At 37.9% G+C, this 21,182-nt stretch overlaps 1 protein-coding gene across 10 annotated transcripts in view; it reads right to left on the minus strand.

The window, feature by feature from the left end:
* Positions 1–21,182, minus strand: part of NEK10 (NIMA related kinase 10) — a 240,002-nt gene that overhangs the window by 92,943 nt on the left and 125,877 nt on the right. For all 10 annotated transcript variants that reach the window (XM_082687003.1, XM_082687002.1, XM_082687000.1 and 7 more), the window contains 2 exons: positions 3,204–3,333; positions 2,594–2,664 (listed from right to left, as the gene is read on the minus strand). In XM_082687003.1, the coding sequence (XP_082543129.1) occupies positions 2,594–2,664; positions 3,204–3,333 (201 nt within the window). The remainder of the gene's footprint in view (positions 1–2,593; positions 2,665–3,203; positions 3,334–21,182) is intronic.

Genomic DNA, 21,182 nt, shown 5'->3' on the forward strand with positions numbered 1-21,182 from the left:
TATGGCATCTTAGTTATTTCGAATTGAAAGTGTCCTTACAAGGGCGCCTCGGTGGCTCAGTTGGTTAAGCGTCTGCCTTCGGCTCAGGTCATGGTCCCAGGGTCTTGGAATTGAGCCCCACGTTGAGTTCCCTGCTAAGTGGGGAGTCTGCTACATCTCCAATTTCTTTTAGTTCCTCAAACTAATAAGCTCTATGCTGGTCTATGAAATGCTTCCTCTACTCTTTACTATTTGAGGATGAATGGTTGTTCAGGGCTCAGATTATAGGCTCTTTCTTCACAGAAACTTCCTCAAGTCCCTAGACTAGGCCAAGTCCTTCTGGAATCACTCATTGCTCACTCCTTTTACCATTCTTCATCCAGTTTATCATAATTTAATTTACATACTTAATTCCATAAATAGTAACACTACTGTTATTAGTAATAATATCTAATTTTATTGAGGGTTTGCTAAGTGCTGGGTACCAGGCTAAAAGCACTGAAAGCATTATCTTATTTAATCTTCAGAACAACCCCGTGAGTGGTCACTATTGCTACCAGTACATCACAGATGAGAAAAGGGGATACGTGGAAGAGTAGGGATTAAAATCCAGCTGATTCCAGAATCTACTGATGTTCTTAACCTTTCCATGTGATATTGGTACCTGACTCCTCCACCAACTTGTTAGCCCCAGGCACATGGATACCAACAGTCAGGGAGCCTGTCAGAAGCAAATTAAGGTCCTGTTTGCCCAGTGCCACAAAATCAAAAGAATGTCTCTGTATATTTTCACTGTGCCACCCCTCCCCTACTCTTTGTGGTGCTCAAATACCTATGAAAAGAAGAAACTGAATGAGTAAATCTGGTATTCTTGTCTTGACATCTCTGGAGACCTCTTGAATTTTCGAGTCACTCTCCAGAAAACAAATAGCAGAGAACAGGTCCAAATTGTGGAGAGGAGCAATTTAAATACATTTGTTTGGATTCATTAGCAACAGGGCGTGATCTAATATATGCAGAATTCAGATTATTCAAAAAGGGGTTTCAGCTCATTTCTCCTAATATTAACAATAACAGCTGCCAGTATTATTTAAGATTTACCATTCAACAAGCTTTATGCTAAGTGATTTTCACAGTTACCTTGTATAATTATTACACCAGCGTAACTGGATGAGGAAATAGAGAGATGCAGAAAGAAATGTTTGCTTAAAATCCGCAGTTAGTGCAACTCAGCCCTGGCTGGGCCTAGGCTCCTTAGAACTGTAAGACAGCATAGTGCTGGGCAAGGAAAGATTCAAGATATAACTCTACAAACTGTGAGGATGAGCTGGGAGGAGAAAGTGAAGGAGGGAATAGATCTCTTACATGCCATCAGAGGTGGTGCTAAGTGCCAGGATAGATACAGAACCATTTATAGGGAAATGGCAGGAGAATGGATAGGTATTCTATCTGGGTGACTCTGGGATTTCTATAATAATGATTTGACTCAGCTCTGTGGGGCAGGGAAGTAATCTTGAGCTAACTTAAAAGCATGTGTTGACATAGAAATAACAATCAGTCGGAAAACAAGTCATTTATTCATACAACCAGTATTTGTTAAGGGTTGATCTTGTCCCAGGCATTGCTCTGGGCACTGGAAGAACTATGAACCAGATTGGAAAAGTCTCTGCTCTTGTAGAGTTTTCCTTCTGGTGGGGACAAGACAGGCAATAAAGAAATATGTCTGCATATGCACACACACACACATGCGCACGCACACACACACGTTTCTAACATGTTGGGAGATGGGTGCTGCAAGCTTAAGAAAGCAGGCAAGGGGGCAAAAAAGTGGAGAGGCTGTGGGAGCATCAGAATGGGCTCCCTGATGGTGGGAAATAACAGCAGAGACACAAAGGAAGCGGGGGCCTGTGCCATGCATGTACCAGAGGGAAGAGAAGTCAGAGAAAAGGGAGGAGAAGGATAAAGGGCCCGAGGCAGGCACATGCCAGGACTCGCATGGAGCTCCCTGTGGCTGGCAGTGAGGGAGCAGAAGGAAAGTGGGAGAGAAGGGTGACAAGTCAGCTGGGACAAGTCCTGTGAGGTCAGAATTTTGCGAATGCAACAGGAAATGACTTTCATTAAACTCCTATTATATTGATGGCCGGAGCACTTCTATCTGACTTTCTTTGGGAAATTATTATATAACATAACATTACCAATTTAAAAATAGAAATGAAAAAGTGGTTGCAATTTTATCATCTAACACGGTCTTCTTTAGTTTCTAATGTCCTTGTCTAGTCTTTTCCGACATTCATGCATGTATTTACAGTTTTTATCATAGTTACAAACAGTTCTACATCCTGTTCGTTTCTTATCATCTTTGTTTTACAGGTTGATACAAAGCCTTCTGAAGAATCATTCTAATGGCTGCATATTTCAAGTGCATATAGCACTTCCTTTTGGACATACTTCACTGGCTTCCAGATGGTCACCATTACTGGTGATGCATAAATATTTTTCTAGGTTTGGATTATTTGGGAGCCTTCCTCTTCATGAATATTTACACAGTAAATTTGTAGAGATGAGAAGTATTTCTTGATAGTCCCTATGGGTTTGAAATGGTGAGAATGATTACCTGCTGATGGTATCTGTCACTTTCTCAGAGTAGATGCCTTCTGGCACCGGTTCATACACCGCCTCCACTATCTGCAAAACAGACAGACCAGCGTGATGGACGTAAAGAGGCCATTAGTATGTACAATACTTGGCCACCACATGAAAGCTACTCAATGAGCATTATAACCATGCACAAATTTTAATCAGAAACAAAAACATCCCAACAAATAAAAAATTAACATCAATTAAGCAGCTCTTGAGCACAGATTGTATTCTTCAAACTGAGTTAAAGTTAGCCTCAGATCCCCAATAAATGAGTGTAGGATAATATCAAGTGCTGATTGCAGGCAGTCCCAACCACAATTAAAAACAAAAGACCAAAAGTAATTTGATATATTTATTTGTATAATTTTCTATGATAAATGAAGACAATTATAGGGGGAATGCACCATAGTACATGATGTATATTTAGAAGAAAGGGGAAAAAATGAACTGGATCATGTGGCCAATAAAACAATGTGCCTGCTTTTAATTGATGGTTTTATAAAAATCACAAATGTTCTGTTTAGGAAGAAAAGGAATGGCATTTTTAGCAACACAAGACCCTTTTGTCTCCCAACAGTGCTTACTTTTGTAGCCAGGGAGAGCATGTTGGTGCTATAGAAGGGGGGATTCAGAGTTGCCATCTGATAAAGGATGCAGCCGGCCGCCCAGACATCAGCCTTCTCCCCATATGGCTCACTCTTGAGTACCTCGGGGCTGAATTAAAACAAGGGTGTTAATAGATACTGAAAAAAGGAGAAGAAATCAGCACAGAAAAAGAGTCCAATTTTTAAGCAATACTTGGAGATATGAGAAAAAAGAACTGAAACTCTTCCTCACTGATTCAAGTAAACTTATTATAGAAAGTATCTTTGTATTCTCCCAGACTCCGATGAATCAAGAAGCACAGTCATGCAATTCCATTTTAAGCACTAAATATCAATGTACCATATAAATATTGCCCATTAAATTTCCAAGGAAGTTTTTATTTCCAGAAACAATTACCCCTCTGTGGTAGATGGAATTGTTGGCCCCAGTTCTTTACCATTCTGGAGATTTTGTGCATCTCACTCTTACAATGACCTCTTGGTGAGCAGTATGCATTATCCACACCTGCCTCTGTTTTTGTTTTGTGTTGTTTTGGCCAATGGAATATGGAAATGTCAGTGAACCAGACCAGAGCCTTTGTCATAACAAATATTGAGCACTTTCATTTGTCCTTCTAGGATATTCTGTCCATTACCAAGAGAAGACATATCCCAGTGACTGCTATCCCACCAGCTTGGGTCCAGCAGAAGATACATGAAATAGATCTAACCCAGATGATGCATAGATCTATAGCCTGAAGAAGACCTAGACCTGTGAGTCTGACAATAAATGCTTATTGTTGAATGCCACCAAAATTTTTGTGATTGTTAATCAGCATTATTATGGGAAAAACTCACTGATACAGTCCCCTCTCCTTTGCTACTCAACTATAGCATATAAGGCAGGAAGAAGACCAAATCTAAATATGTTGCAGAAAATGACAACATCCATCAGGTTCATGTCTTCTGAAATTCCCTTTCCAATCTGGGCATGGAAGCTGTCAGCTTTTAAATAAACTTAAGCCATTAGAATCTACGGATTTGACATTTTTGTTGTTTGTTGTTGTTGTTGTTGTTGTTTTAATGTGGAGGCAAGTGAAGTTCCCTTGGATATTTTGGAGTAACTTGTTTCCTCTATCATATCTGTAGAATGAAACTCGGTCAAGGGTTGAAGGTTTTAATACCCATACATCCTAAATTAAATAGTTTAGCAGTTCATTCTATGATGTATTTAGGACTATGCTCAGCCCTCTACATAAATAGAGGAGGGATTAAGAGTTAACTTTGATGGTGGATGAAGGTATAAAGAAACTGACAAACTGATATTAGAGCAATTAGTGTAGACATAATCAATCGTGACTATCAGGAATAATCAAGTAGTTGCTCTTTTTATGAGACTATGAATTCCTGATTTTAGATTTACATTACATGTTTGGAGAGGAAAAGTATGATTTCTAGGTCTCTCAACTGAGCATTTTCATTTTTGGTATTTTGAGTTCAATAATATGGCAATGGGGGAATTGTGAATGAAATCTCCAGAGCTCTGCTTTTTTTAACTGTATAAAAAAGTATCTCCTGTTGTCACCTGGTCAACTGTTCACATTCAAAAAATGCCTTAACAAAAAATAATGTCCTCTACAGAAAAGAAAAAGTCTTTGTTAATCCACAGGCAAATTTCTCAGGTTTTAATCTACGGAGAACTCAGAGGATTTGTTTCACATTTCCAAAAGCTCATGAAGCAGATGCTATGAGCATTCTACCTATTTCCCCTCAGACCCTTTTTCCATTTCCTGTTCCTGGTATGCTTTCACTCTCAACAGCCAGCAACTGTATTTCTTTGGAAGAGAGCCTTCATTTCTTCTGAAAAAATAATTACTCCACCTGGGGGAAAACACTTGTAACAACAGAATTTACTCAGTTGATTGTTCTCATCACTTCACCTCCTCCTCCTTCTCAGTGGAGACCACAAACTCCTCTTATTCCCACAGGTGTGCCTCTCTGCCCTGTGGCTTTGCAACTCCCATCCAGTACTGGAGTCTATTTCTCTATACGTTGAATCCGGACTTAATATGACTTGCTTTGGCCAAGAAGATACCAACGAAAGTGGTATAAGGAGAGACTTAAACTTACTCTTTGGGGCTTTTTCTTCCTTCCTGCTCTTGAAAACCCTATGTACACAACCAGGTGACTCAGGCCAAGTCTGCCTGCTTGATGATGATAATATATGACCAATTACCTCCACCACCAGTACATATAGACAGTTAACCATAAGACATGTGAGTGAAGCCATTGGAAACCAGGTGACCGCAATGCATACTGAGCTCACCCAATATACTGATCAGCAATCCTCACTGGGACCAGCCCAATTCACCAACACACAGTGTATTGATTTAAAAAAAAAAAAAAGGTTTATTGTATTAAGCCACTGAGTTTTGAGGCAGTTTGTCAAAGCTAAGTGATATAATAGCTTTCATCAGATTTTCAAAGCTGTGCACAAGCCCCTGAAAAAGACCAAGAATTACTTCTCTGAAAAATAATAATAAAGGGAAATTAAAGACAAACAACACAGTTGCCAACTAGCATTTTTCTTCCAGGATAAACTTCAACTATCCTCTCAGGTAAGAATTACATAATTAAAACCCAAAGCAATGACAAACAGAATACAGAGTCTGATTTCTAGAAGCCACAACAAAATGTTCTGTTATGGTTGGAATTGTGTCCCCCCAAAATTCGGATGTTGAAGTCCCCATCCCACTACTTCAGAATGTGAAAATTAAATACTTTAAATTAAAATAAAATACTTTAAAATGTATTTTAAAGTAATTTGGTATGAGATGATTAAGTTGAGAAGATGCCACTGTGAAGGGCCATAATCCAATATGACTAGTGTCCTTGCGAGAAGAGGAAGAGACACCATTAGCGTGCACGTACAGAAGAACAACCATGTAAAGACGCAACAAGAGAGTGGAATCCGGGTCTCCAAGGAGACTAAACTGGCCTACACTTTGATCTTGGACTTCCAGCCTTCGGAAGTGTGAGAAAAGAAATTTAAGCCAACACCACCTCGTCTGTGGAAGTTTTGTTATGGCAGCCTTAGGAAACTACTACAGGTTCTATGAAAAAACCTACTTATGTTTTTTAACCTTCAAAAGAACCCAGACTTTGGGAAATATGACTAAAGTCACTGATTCAATCACAACTTACAGATATCATATAAGTTTTTTGGTGGTTATCATTTAGAAAACACTTGAAAAATAATTTGTTGTCTTTCCACTTTCCCTGCTTAAGGTAAGCCCACCCACATTTATAAAAATACAGAGATATATAGCTAGCAATGCTTCATTTAAAAGAAAGAAGTTAAGTAGTATACACACACACAATTTAAAATGGGTTTTCTTTTTTCCAAACAAGAACATTATTCTATATTTTAAAAATGGTTATTTCCTATGTGATCCAGTCATCCAAAATCTTTTAGTGACAAAATAATACATAACTTAGGTGATACTAAACAAAAATAGGGGTTCTTTTGGCCAAGGTTAAAATATTTGCAATTAAGTGTGTAAAAATTACATCCATTGTCAGTTGTACAAAAGTATTTATTTTTATTATTGCTGATCTAATACATAACATGGTATTGTATCTAATATAAAACATGTATTATAGACTTGAAATTTCTTAAAAGCAGATCACAAGTATTCTCATCATACACACAAAGAGGTAACTATGTAATTGAATTTAAATAAAATAAAATTTTTTTTAAAGATTGTATTTATTTATTTGACAGACAGAGATCACAAGTAGGCAGAGAGGCAGGCAGAGAGAGAGAGAGAGAGAGGTAAGCAGGCTTCCTGCGGAGCAGGGAGCCCAATGCGGGGCTCGATCCCAGGACCCTGAGATCATGACCCGAGCCGAAGGCAGCAGCCCAAACCACTGAGCCACCCAGGCGCCCCTAAAATAAAATTTTTTAAAAAAGGTAACTATGTGAGGTGATGGATATGTTACTAAGCTTGATTGTGGTAATTATTTCACAATGTGTAAGTACACTGAAACATCACATTGTACACCTTAACTGTATACAGTTTTTAACTGTTAATAATCCTTCAACAGAGCTGGAAAAAATTTTAAGTGAAACCAGGGGTAGTAAAGAGTTAAGTGGATGGTAAGGAGCAACGTGTATTTATTATAAATATTTTAATAAATAAGAAAACATAACTCATAATCAGCAGCCTTTGAGATGGGGGTGGACACTAAACACGACCTTTGCTTTACAAAGTCATAAATTATTGATAGTGAAAATAATGCAGAAGAAAGATGAGGTTGGAAAGATGCTTAATTTAATTTTTTAAAAAGATAAATTTTTGTTTAGATCTTAAAATTCTACCACTAAACCTTCACTGATATATAAACAATTAAGTTGCTAATGGTCAAGTATTCTTATTTACTAAATGAGGTAAACAAGAAAAACAGTGGACCTTGATGTCTTTTAAACATTTTAAAACATGAATATTTTGATAACTTTTAAGTAATTTAACAATATGATGATTTATGTACGTTTGGAGGGGGATCTTTTTTCCTTTAAACAGACCAAAGTTAATAAAACTAGATAACAGAGGAAACAAAAGGTTTTCGTATATAGGTAAGTATATTCTTCTTTCCTACAATCGTCATATTATCATGTTTGTTAAGGTTTTGATTATTGGGCTCACTCCAGCCTGTGTACTAAAATTAGAATGATGGAGTGAAGATTAGCCTGACATCTGCACAAGAATGACATGCAAATTTGTGAAGCATTCCATGCTTTGGAAGCAGTAAGATGATAGGAAAAAGGTACTGTACATTAGGACTATCCATTAGTCAACAAAGTTGTTTACTCTAGGGGTAAAGAGTAAAAATTCTGATCCTGCTATATATCTATTCTGGAATTAGCAGTTAGCAAAAGCCAGATTTCTCACTGTTGGAGAAGGACTCTACAGATAAGTGAGGAAAAAAGTGGTTAGATGTACTCTACCGGGGGTATTAAAAGAGAGTTGGAGACAACACACTGAACTCATGTTTAGACATTATTGATAACTATGGTTGCATATAGAAATAGTTTAGATAGCTGTATATACACAGGATAGTACACACATATACATATATCTCCTTGCTCTAACAGCTGAAGAGGCCTAGAAATGACAACATCCCAGTAGCAATGAACACTCTCAGCACCAGATCTTGGTTGGTTCTTTCTTTTCTTTTCTTCTTTTCTTTCTCTCTCTCTCTCTCTCGAGAGAGAGAGAGAGAGAGAAAGAGCACATGAGTGTTGGGAGGGACAGGCAGAGAGGGAGAGAGAGAATCTTAAGCAGGCCCCACACCCAGAGCAGAGCCTATCACAGGGCTCCATCTCACGACCATGAGATCATGACCTGAGCTGAAATCAAGAGTCATATGCTTAACCAACTGAGCCACCCAGGTGCCCCCAATCTTGGTTTTTTTAAATACCATTCTCTAATTAAAAGAATCAGGACTCCTTGGAGAAATGCCTGATTCTAGGACAGGGGGAGGATATATACACTAAATGAACCTGGAGAATCTTGTATTGCCAGGAAGTTAGGGTTCAAATGGGAAAAAAAAAAAACTTCTAATGATGAGGTTATGTCAAAGGGACACAGAACACAACCTAAAGCACTCCCAGTGACCAAATGTGGAACAATTTGAGCAGCAAAATAAATAGAATCGTGTATTAGTCAGTTTGAGGTACCATAACAAAAGACCATAGATGGAATGTCTTAAGCAAGAATAAACAGGGATTTATTTCTCACAATTCAGAAAGCTGGGAAGTCTAAGATCAAGGTACTAGCCAATTTTGTCCCCTCATAAGGGTCCTCTTCCTGGCCTGCAAATGGCCATCTTCCTGCTGTATCTTCACGTGGCTGGGAGGTGGAAGAAGGGCTGTGCTGGGGGTGACTGATAGTCTTAGAAGACCACCTCATGAAGGCCCCATCTTCCTGACCTCATCTAAACCAAGTACTTCAAGGCCTATCTCCAAACACCATCATAGGACCTTCAGAAAACTAGTTTTCACCTAAATCCAGGAGGTAAAAATCTCAGAGAGACTAAGAGGAGACTGCTAATTTCAGAAGGCATTCCAGGGGGTTGAAGCAGAAGAGCAGGACAAAGGGGAAGGAATGGTGGTCAATGACAGCCAGTGGAGAAGAGACCCACTGGCATGGTCAGGGATAGTAGTGGCCTGATAGTAGTGGCCCAGCTAGGTCCTTAAGCCTAGTCTCTCCAGCTCTAGGCCACCCTCTCCACAACCACTAAAGTGACCTTCCCCTAACAGAAAGATGATCCCTTCACCACTTCCAGGGAACAGATCATGTTCTGCCATTGTCCTATGAGTCTCAATCATTAAAAAACCACAAAAACAAATAATGTAAAATCCTTCCTTGACCCCAAATCCTCCTGTGAGTACCACTTTTTTCTTCAGTTCCAAGCAAAGTCTTTTGAAAGAGTAATTCCTGTTGGCCCTCGCACTTCCTCACCCACCATCCATCATTCAACCCAACTCTAGTCCAGCATCTGTTCCTATCTTGCCATTGGTGGGGTTTCCCCTTAGAGAACCAGTGGATTACTAACTGCCTCACTTGTATTAGGTGACTTCCCATCAGTTTTTGACACTATCAACTAAAACTTACTTGTTGAGACATTATTTTCTTCATTTATTCAATAAACTGCTCCGGAGTACCAGGCACTGTTCTACCTGCTTAGAATACATCAACAAGATAAATGCTATAGAAAATGGAAAACCTGGATTAGAATAAGAGAGTCAGGAATGGATCGGGGCAGGCAGGCTGCAATATTACAAAGGGTAGTCCCTTCCGTCCTCCCAGTTCCCATATAATGGCACTTTTTTCTTTCATCCGGGTGCTAAATGATGTTTTTCTTCTCACTCTTCACTCTCTCCTTGAATAATTTATTTCACACCTAAGTCTTCCATTAAAACCATATGTGGACAATTTCCAGATCTAACCGACAGCCACAAGCCCCTCAGACACACATACCTCATCACACAGTAGCTCTGTTACAAACCACCGATTCTTAGGATAAAGTCCTGGACTCTGAATGATTTGTCTATTGTACCAAGCAGTGCTGAGAACACAACAAATATCAATAACCCTCACATTTTCTGGAATTTCTTTTTTTGGCGGGGGAGTGGGTGGCAGAGGGAGAGAGAGAGTCTGAAGCAGGCCCTACACCCATCACAGAGCCCTACATGAGCCTGATTTCAAAACCCTGAGATCATGACCCAAGCTGAAATCAGGAGTTGGCCACTTAACCAACTGAGCCACCCATGTACCCCTCTTGAATTTCAAGGGCTGTTTCTGAGGTGTAGCAAAAGGGCCAAGGTATCTCTGTGGAGAAAGGCCAGAGCTTCTGTACCAGGGAGATAGCACCACGGAGCCATCTTAAACCCTGGGGTCTGTTTTCTTCATAATTCCTGGTGGAATTATGTGACTATTTTTGCCCCAACATTATCTCCTGATATAAATATGTCTTTTTATTTTTCTACTTTCATTTCTGCTTCCATTTGCATGTCAAAGAATCCTTTGGTTTTTAAAGATGTGTGTGTGTGTATGTGTGTGTGTGTGTGTGTGAGAGAGAGAGAGAGAGAGAGAGAGAGAGAGAGAGAGAGGGTACACACACGTGTGGGGGCATGGGAACTTTTTCTTGATCTGAGATACTTGGGGCTGGCTACTTTGCATCCCACTGAACCTTTCCCATCTCAAGATCCAATGTTTCCACAGCATGTGCCACTTCATATTTATCCCCAGTTCCTGTGTCCACCATTATCACACTAGTAACCCATAGATAAACTTAACCTGTTAAAGGCTAGTACTTGCCACAGAAGATAAACTTACAATATGTGACAATTCTGAGTTCATAAGAATGAGCTTATATATAGCACTAATGAGCAGAAAGAAATTCTAGAGCTGAGAAAGATTCATTTGTTGAAAGGCATGTGAAACTAAGGAAGAAATTAGAATTTTTAGAGAAATTGAAAAGCTATTATTGAAATGTATCTCATTGGCAAGATAATGATGTCGCATCTTAGAAGTGGTGTTGGGAGACATCGTAAAAGAAAATTTTGCCTAACAAATATTAGAAATTACTAATAAAAGAATCTTGAGTTGTTTAGGACACAGTTAAGGCTAAATATTTAGAGATAAGTTTCTTGTATTGAAATAATTCACCCAATAATATTTGCTTCACTGGGTAAGGATAGAAAGGGATTTTTGCATCCCACTGCAATATATTAATTCCAAGTCTATTAAAAAAGTACATTTAGGGCGCCTGGGTGGCTCAGTGGGTTAAGCCGCTGCCTTCGGCTCAGGTCATGATCTCAGGGTCCTGGGATCGAGTCCCGCATTCGGCTCTCTGATCAGAAGGGAGCCTGCTTCCTCCTCTCTCTCTCTGCCTGCCTCTCTGCCTACTTGTAATCTCTCTCTGTCAAATAAATAAAATAAAATCTTTAAAAAAAAAAAAAAAAAAAAAAAAAAGTACATTTAGTTCTCAGGTTCTGGCCATCAAACTTTCATTTCCCTAGACTGCCTTAAAGAAGGAGGAGAAAGAGAATGAATTTATCATTGTTAAGTGAAAAAGAAACAAAAATGTAAATTTTAAAAGAATATAAACTATCTGTCTGGGACACAAGATCCATTATTTGCTCACTGAAGAGGCAAAAGTCCCTATGAATTCGAGGACAAAAATCTGACCTGAAGTGACATAATTAAATGTATAGGCCAATAATTATAGTTTGTTGAGGCTGAAAAGCGAATTATGCTCTATCTTAGAATGATTCAATATAGAACGTTTAGCAATAATAGGATGGATAAAGTGGATGTACCCACACAAGTGTGTGTGTGTGTGTGTGTGTGTGTGTGCACGTTTATCATTACTAGAGGTGGGTAAATGTTGCTGAGAAAGAGCTCAAAAACCCATCACTATGGTGGGATGGGAATCAATAAGAATGAATGGAAATGAGGGAAGGTGGGCGAACCTAGAGGAAACACGTGGCTAGGGGCATTTTCTGGAAGATGAGCAATGTGATACTCAGATGCTCAGTGAGATAAGCAGAGCTGAGCAAAAAGCAGTCTAGGCAGAATGATGAATGCGTTTGCAAGATCCTTCCATGTTCTGATTTTTTTTTTTTTTTCTGTGAGACCCTGCTTATTAAGTCCCTGCAAGCATAGGTAGAATATGGTCTAGTCCTTCTGGAGGCACAGCAGTGAAAGGGCATTTTCATCAGCCCAGTGTGTTTCCCACTATGCAAGGGTGAAGGGAGTGAGTTGAAGGGGAGACAGAGATGGGGGGAGCTGCCACTAATGTGACAGCCAAAGAAACTGGGAGAAAAGGAATTCCACGGGATTGACTGGATGTGAGATGGAGAATAAGAAAAGGTAAGACCCTTCATTTCCAGGCTTCTAAGTGTCTGGCTTGAATGACGGAGTGGGTATCAGTATCATTAACATAGATACAGGGGGAACAGGTGTGGCAGAAGAAACTAGAACAGTTTGGAATATATTAGCTTATGCCTATGAGATCCACAGTTGAGGACAGCCAATGGGTAATATCATTTTGGTTATTAACAGTCACTTAAAGTCTTATCCTCAGAGGTTCTGAATGCTCATATCACAGAAATTTCTCTGTTCATAGAAGCCTGCTGCCATTAAGCAGATAAACATATTTGATACCTAAACAGTTCCAATAACCTTTTAAACACAGACTTCTTTCAGAGAGTAAAGAGAATTGGATGACACATTCAAGAACCATGGAATAATATACTATGCCTGAAGAAAACCTTTATCACAAATTTTAGGGCCCGCCTGATCCTATGTTGCATTTGGGATTGGCAGTTTTAGCCAATAAAAATCCAAGACAGTCAGTTAAATGTGAACTACTAAAATAATGCAATATTTGGAACAAATTTATACTAAAAAAACACAATACCTGGGACACAAACTGAAAAAGTCTTTGTTGTTTATCTGGAATTCAAATTTTATTTGGCGTCCTGTATTTTATCTGGCAACCCTAGTTGGAATGTTATTTGTGTACTCTCTGTTGTTTCTGTTTAAGTCATCCTTCTTATAGAAAGGCATACCAAAAGCTATTTACATATTAAGTATGGTTTTCTTCATTTACTTTATAAAAAAATGAAAGCACTATATTTATATGGCGTTTGGGACATTTCTCAAAAAGTACCGCATTTCTCTCATGTTACATGGAGACGTGCATTAATGTGTCTTAATACCAATGCAATCAATGATTTGAAAGTTCTTTTAAAGTACAAAACACATATGAATATATGAAATATTAAATCCAGGCCCGATGAGCATATCTTATCTATAAATGATTTAGTTAAATAATAAATACACTGGACTATCATAATAGCCTCATTAGTTCCAAGGTCAAGGTAGGCCAGGACTGGTTCCTAAATGCCAAACCTTCTCATTGGGTCACCTGCCTCCTGTGGATTGGGTTCAGGGAGATACATGATTTAGGCCCCTAAGCAGCATTTTATAAGCTAAAATGGCAAGACACTCATTGGGTATCTTCATCAATATACTTTCCATGAATGAGCAGTAATAACTCTTAAAACTGACCCATCATTTCACTGACTAATGCAATACTTCTTTAAGCCAGGGAAACATTTAATATGGAATGTATCTAAAACTCAAGATAGTACAAAGACTAAATAGATTGATGCTGTCTTATGCAAAATAGGAACTATGAATACCAGTGTGGCTGTCCATCTGCCTTTAACTGATGTGATGTTTTAACTGGAAAATGAAAAGTCAAGTTAGACTCAATTTTCATTTCCCCACTAGGGTCAGCAGACACTGCCCAGGTAGCACAACTGATTTCAGATCATTTTATATGACACTGCAATTCACTGCAGCACAGAATCTGTTCGTGTGACACTTAAGTGCAAGTGTCAAGAAAAATCCTATATGCTGTACAAATGCAAAGTGCCATCATCATCATCATCATCATTCTTTATTATATAGGGAAATCTGGCACCTTTCATGAGGACTGTGTCAATAAGTTAGGGAAAAAACAGGCATCACAGCAGATGTGGTGGTGAAGATGGGACTGTCATATTTCTGAATCCTGAAGACAGATGTCTGACTGGACAACCAAACGACTATTTGACCTTTGGCCTGTTCAAGTCAAAGTCAAATAGGCCAAGAATTTTCACCTCTCTCAGTGAAAAAACTTGGTAGTGCTGACCATACTGTCAGGCTATCTTTTCCACCAGGTCCAATTTGAGAAAAGTATGTGTGATCTTGAAACACTAGAGGCCAGCCTCCCTCCAGATCTTTGCCCCTAGTTCATGGCAACACTTATCTAGCACGTTCATTCCCTTCACCACCAAGCAATGCCAGCCTTTAATACATAGATCAAGTTCTACCTATTACATGAAACTTTCTCTTACTGAGCCAGCAAACATGGATGGCCTGACACCAAACTGAAAAAGCACTATAGCCCATACTCTGCCCTAAACGTACTTTCATTAACTCAACAAATATGTATTGAACACCTACTACGTCCCAGGCACTGTTGTAGATGTTGGGACATAGCAGTGAATGAAACACACCCAAAACCCCTGGCCTTACAACATTTAGGTTATGCTAAGGGAGACAATGAATATATAAGTAAATAAATGCAAATTTATTAAGTGCTATAAAGAATAGAGATGTTATTTAAAAGTGAAAGTGTATTTCATGAGTTGGCATTTAACTGTGGTGTGGCATCAAGCAGCTATTTGACCTTTGGAGGGTCTCAATTTTTTCATCTCTGTAAGAGAGATTTGTAAGATCTATTCCTGTTTTGAAATGCTGCTTCATCAATTAAGGTTTAAAAACATCTTAATGACAGATATACACACAGTTTTATAAGGAAGATTAAATTTTTCAGTATGACCTAAACATTGGAAATAGAGTCAACATTATGATCAAAACTAGAGTGCTTGCTACTCAGAAACAAATCTGTGGGCAAATAATTTTTGATGATATATTACTTTTGCTACACTACTAAAACCTGTTTTTTATTTAAGAGTTTTTTAAAAGATTTTATTTATTTGTTTGATAGACAGAGATCACAAGTAGGCAGAGAGGCAGGCAGGGGGTGGGGGAAGCAGGCTCCCCCCTGAGCAGAGAACCTGATGTAGGGCTCGAGCCCACCCAGGACCCTGACTGAGATCATGTCCTGAGCCAAAGGCAGAAGCTGAACCCACTGAGCCACCCACGTGCCCTGGATTTTTTTAATTCTAAAAGATAACTAGCATATATTTCAAAGTCACTTTTAAGAATCCATCGTTTAAAAAAAAAAGTTTTTATTTATTTATTGGACAGTGTAGGGATACAGAACGCAAGCAGGGGGAGTGGCAGGCAGAAGCAGGCTCCCAGGGGCCCCAAGAATTCATCCTTTTTAATTGTAGACGTGTTGGACTGAATCCTCACTGTATTTCTTCATAAAATGCTCAGCAAATAGATCTGAAATCTCTGATCTTATGTGACTGAAGAAGAAAACCAAAGCATTCCTCTTTCATCTCTTAAACAGAAGTTCTCTAACTCTGAATGAGTTACAAATGAAAAATCTTTGCCTTGGCCTTTGGCAGCCTTTTCATGATTGATTTCACTCTGTCCCCCTGTTCTAGATAAGTGACTCACTTGCTAAACCCCAACGAAGAAAGCTATCAATAACAACAGAGTCACTGTGATTTGGGGAGTACAGAAAAGCCTCTTTCACCCACAGTACCTTCTCTGAGGCCAATGTCTGCATCTCACAGTTAGAGATCTCTTCTTTTGTGTTAAACACAGGAGATGTTCCCAGGAAATTGATAAGGAGAAATGACAGAGGAGAGATGAAAACACAGGGCATCAATGGCCATAGTACTGATAAACTGGTTGACAGTGAGCTAAAGGCAACAGCCTGATAGATGGAGCTCAGGGCCACATGGGAAGCATCTCTATACTACAATTCCTAGATTAGAGTATGAAATGAAAACAGAGTAGAAGAATATGGAAGGAAGAGATTCCAGAGAGAAAGGGAGACAGAACTAAGTCATGTTTTACGACAACTGCTCTTTGCTGACTGTAACTCTGATAGGACAAAAGAAACTGTTTTCCTTCATACTTGGTTTTTCTGACATTCTGCTCTGCCATCACTGGTTATTGTCTCTATTAACCTGACTAAAATTAAGGTTTAAAATAAATAAATAAAATAATAAATTAAAATAAATAAATAAAATAAAAGCAATTGTCCACTGGATAACTCCTAGATTTCTGTGTAAAAGTTAAAGAATGAGGGTCCATTTTTACCACCATTTTATCCACACTAAATTGCTAATTTTCTTCTTCCTTTTACCAAAGAACTAAATGGTCTATCTAAACTTTTCTCTCATCCAAGTCACTGAAATGCTAGGCAGGCAGCTTTTGCTTTCTTTAGAAGCATCAACCTTGAAAATTTCCATATTCCCAACTCCCAAAACCACTGAAACTAATTTTAACAATATGAAACGTTTATAAAAATAATCCTTCTTCTCTCTTTTATACACAATAACTAGAGATATTCAAAACAGGAAGCACTTCATTCAGTACCAAATCCAATGTGTTCCATTTAGGAATTAACTGTTATCTGTGTAGTCCATGGGATACCAGTTCTTTATGGAGAAAATAAATCAATTTAGCAATGAACCTGGTGTGGCTGAAAGAATGACACCTTGACACTGTGGGACTGTGGAAAATCAGCTATCTTCTTTGTGCTTTTTTTCCTTCCCAGTACAACAGGAAAATGACCTGTCAAGTATGTTATAAAGATTGCCAAATGCAGCACATTTTTAAAATATAAGGTACAGGGATACCATATTCATTCAAATAATGTCTACTTCCTCCCTTTTCCTCAAATGTTAGAAGTTTAAATAGGGGAAAGAGAAAAAGAGAAACAGAAAAAGTGAAATAAGGATTTGCTTATTTTGCTTTGTTACTACATTTAGAGTTGTCACCTTAATTTATTGTACCAACACTGAAAGATTCAATGCTTTTAAGTTGATTACTCAGTCTGTTTCCTTTCCTTTTTCCTGCCTCAAGCTGAGGTCTTTTATCCATTTCGAGTTTATCTTCTCTTACGGTGTAAGAGAATGGTCGAGTTTCATTCTTCTACACATAGCTGTCCAAATTTCCCAGCACCATTTACTGAAGAGACTGCCTTTTTCCCACTGTATATGTTTTCCTACTTTGTCGAACATTATTTGACCATAGAGTTGAGGGTCCATATCTGGGCTTTCTACTCTGTTCCACTGGGCTATGTCTTTTTTTGTGCCAGTACCATGTTGTCTTGGTGATCACAGCTTTGTAGTAAAGCTTGAAATACAGCAATGTGATGCCCCCAGTTTTGTTTTTCTTTTTCAACATTTCCTTTGCAGTATGAGGTCTCTTCTGGTTCCATATAAATTTTAGGACTGTTGTTCCAGCTCTTTGAAAAATGCCATTTTCAAATTTATGAAAAGAATAAACTAACATGCTTTGTGAATGGGTTCATTGTCTAGGAAAACAGATCATACTCAAAAGGAGGGATCTTAATCGTCAATGAAAAGGCAAAGAATTCCAGATAGAGTCATTACAAATTCAAGACAATAAGAAATAATAAAAGTGACTGAGGGTCAAAACAAAAATGATAATTTATAATACTAATATGAAACAAAGGAAACAGGACAAACAAATAAAAAAAGTATTTAGTACAAGGATAGCCAGTTATCACTGATAAAAGGTAAAATTGAAAATAAAGATTCATGAATCATAACATATTTGCACTAAACTTCATAAAAATTAACAAAATAGGAACTGTTATAAATATAAAGACCACTATTATGTAATGATGCATGCTCCCAAAATTCATTATGTTGAGATCACAACCATAAATGTGATGGTAGTAAGAGCGGGGGGGGGGGGTCTTTGGGAGATGGTTAGGTCATAAAGTCAGAGCCCGCATGAATAGGATTGAAGGAGACTAGTGAGACATTTTCAAAGAAACCCCAAAAAGCTCTCTTGCCCCTTCAACATATGTTGGAAACAGTAAGAAGAGAGGTCTCTGTGAACCAAGAAGCAAGCCTCACCAGACACCAGATCTGCCAGTGCCTTGATCTTGGATTTCACAGCCTATGTAACTGTGAGAAATAAATTTCTATTGTTTATAAACCACTCAGTCCGTGGCATTCTCTTAAAAGCCTAAACTAGGATAACCACTAAATTAAAAAACAAACAAACAAAACACAATAGTAGATGGAGATTTTTACACACCAATTTATCACTGACATAAATAAGGATATAGAAGATCTGAATAATTTGTCAATAAATATAGCCATATAAACATATATTGAGCTCTGTGACCTAAAAATAAAATACAGTGTTTTCAAAGAATCTACAAAACTTCCATAAACTTTATATTTTATGTGTGGCAGACTAATCCTTGGTGACTTGCTGACAAAGCACTTTTACTGGTAAGCATGCCCTTGTATATTCCTTTCAAACATTATTTCTGGGCTTTGCCACATGATTGGCATTAGCCAAAGAGACATTGGCAAGTGTTATGCTAACAGATGTTTAGTAAGTGCTTGTACATGGAGGCTATATTTTTGTAACTCTAACTCTTGAAATATTCCCTATCAGCACTCAGCCACCATAATGTAGGAAATGAAACCTGACGTAGCCATCAGATTTACATGATGTAGCCATGTGAAGAGAACACATGGAAGTAAACCAAGGGCCAATATCCCTAGGTGAGCTCCAAGCAAATGAGCAGTACCAACCATCATTGGAAGAGATTTCTCCTGCGCTAGTTGAGCTGCCTAGTTGATGTGGCATGGAGCAGATATAAGCTATTCTCAAAAAGCCCTGACCAATTTGTAGAATTTGAACAAATAGTATTTTTGTATTAATCCACCCACCTGGGGGTGAATGACTATCTGAATCATCAGAATATAAAGAATTTCTTAACTTACTCTGAAAAACTGTAATTATATAAGGTATATTCTATGATGTAATAAAATCAAATAAAAAAATAAGCCTCACACATAGAAAAAGCCCCAAAATATTTAAAAACAAAAAAAAAAAATATTTAAAAACAAAACAAAAAAAATTTAAATAGTGGTCTTTATATTTATAACAGTTATCATTTTATTTCTCATTGTCTTTATTTTCTTAAAACTTTTTAAAAATTTGATATCTCTCATTTATGATACACACAAAAATTGATAAATTTAATACACTTAAAAGGGCTGAAGTTATACAAAGTATGTTCCTCAGCCACACTGGAATGAAATTAGACAATATTAACAGAAGGAAATTTGGGGAATACATAAACCTGTGAAAATTAAACAGTGCACTCTTACATAACCAATAGATCAAAGAAGTTAAAAGGATAGCTGGAAATACCTTGAGATGAATGAAAACAAAAATGCAAAATAGTAAAAAATATGGTATGTCCCTATATCAGCACTTGCAGGGGAATTTACAGCTAAAAATGCCTATATAATAAGAGAAGAAAGATTTTAAAAATATTTCCTAACCTACTACCCTAAGAAACTAGAAAAAGAACAGCAAACTAAATCCCAAGCAAAGAAGAAAGATAATAAAAAGACTAAGAAATAAACAAAATAGAGAATAGAAAAACAATAGAGAAAAGGAATAAAAACAATAGTTGGTTCTTTTAAAAATCAACAAAATTGACAACCTTTAGCTAGACGGACCAAGAAAAAAATGAAAGAGAAGACTCAAATTACCAAAATTAGGAATGAAAGAGGAAACACTACTGTTGATTTAAAGAAGTAAAAAAAAAAAGGTGGGGGGGATACTAAGAACAATTGTAACAAATTCGATGGCCTAGAGGGAATGGAAAAATTACTAGAAACACACAAAAATACCAAAATCGGCTAAAGGAGAAAAAGAGAAATCTGAATAGACCAATAACAAAATATTGAATTAATGATCAAAAAACTCCCTGCAAGGGAAAACCCAGGACCAGATGACTTCACTGGTGAATTCTACCATGTATAAAGAAGGAATATCAATCATTCAGAAATTTTACCAAGAAACAGAAGAGGAAGGGACACTCCATAACTCATTCAAAGAGGACAGTATTACCATGATACCAAAACTAAAGTCATAATAAGAGAAGAAAACTACAGACCGGTATTTTTTTTTTTTTTAGATTTTTATTTATTTATTTGACAGACAGAGATCACAAGTAGGCAGAGTTGCAGGCAGAGAGAGAGGGAGGAGAAAGCAGGCTCCCTGCTGAGCATAGAGCCCGATGCGGGGCTTGATCCCACAACACCGGGATCATGACCTGAGCAGAAGGCAGAGGCTTTAACCCACTGAGCCACCCAGGCGCCCCAGGCTGGTATCTTTTATGAATATAGACATAAAACCTTCAACAAGACATTAACACATCAATGTGGATGGAACTGGAGGGTACAATACAAGCTAAATAAGTCAATCAGAGAAAGACAATTATCATATGGTTTCAGTCATGTGGAATATAAGAAAGTACAGAGGATCATAGCAGAAGGGAGGGAAAACTGAAAGGGAAGAAATCAGAGTGAGAAAAACCATGAGAGACTCTTAACTATAGGAAGCAAACTGAGGGATACTGGAGGGGAAGTGGGTGGGGGATGGGGTAACTGGGTGACGGGAATTAAGGAGGGCATATGATATGATGAGCACTGGGTGTTATATGCAACTGATGAACTACTGAACTATACATCTGAAACTAATGATGCGCTATATGTTGTTTAATTGAATTTAAATTATAAAAACAAAACAAAACGCAAAAACCACTAGCACACCAAACCTAACAACATGGATTAAGGCTTATATAACATGACTAATTAGGATTTATCTGAGAAATTTAAGAGTGGTTTGAAATATGAAAATCAAT

Source organism: Mustela nivalis (genome assembly GCF_964662115.1).
Source record: "Mustela nivalis genome assembly, chromosome: 1".
Classification (NCBI taxonomy): Eukaryota; Metazoa; Chordata; class Mammalia; order Carnivora; family Mustelidae; genus Mustela; species Mustela nivalis.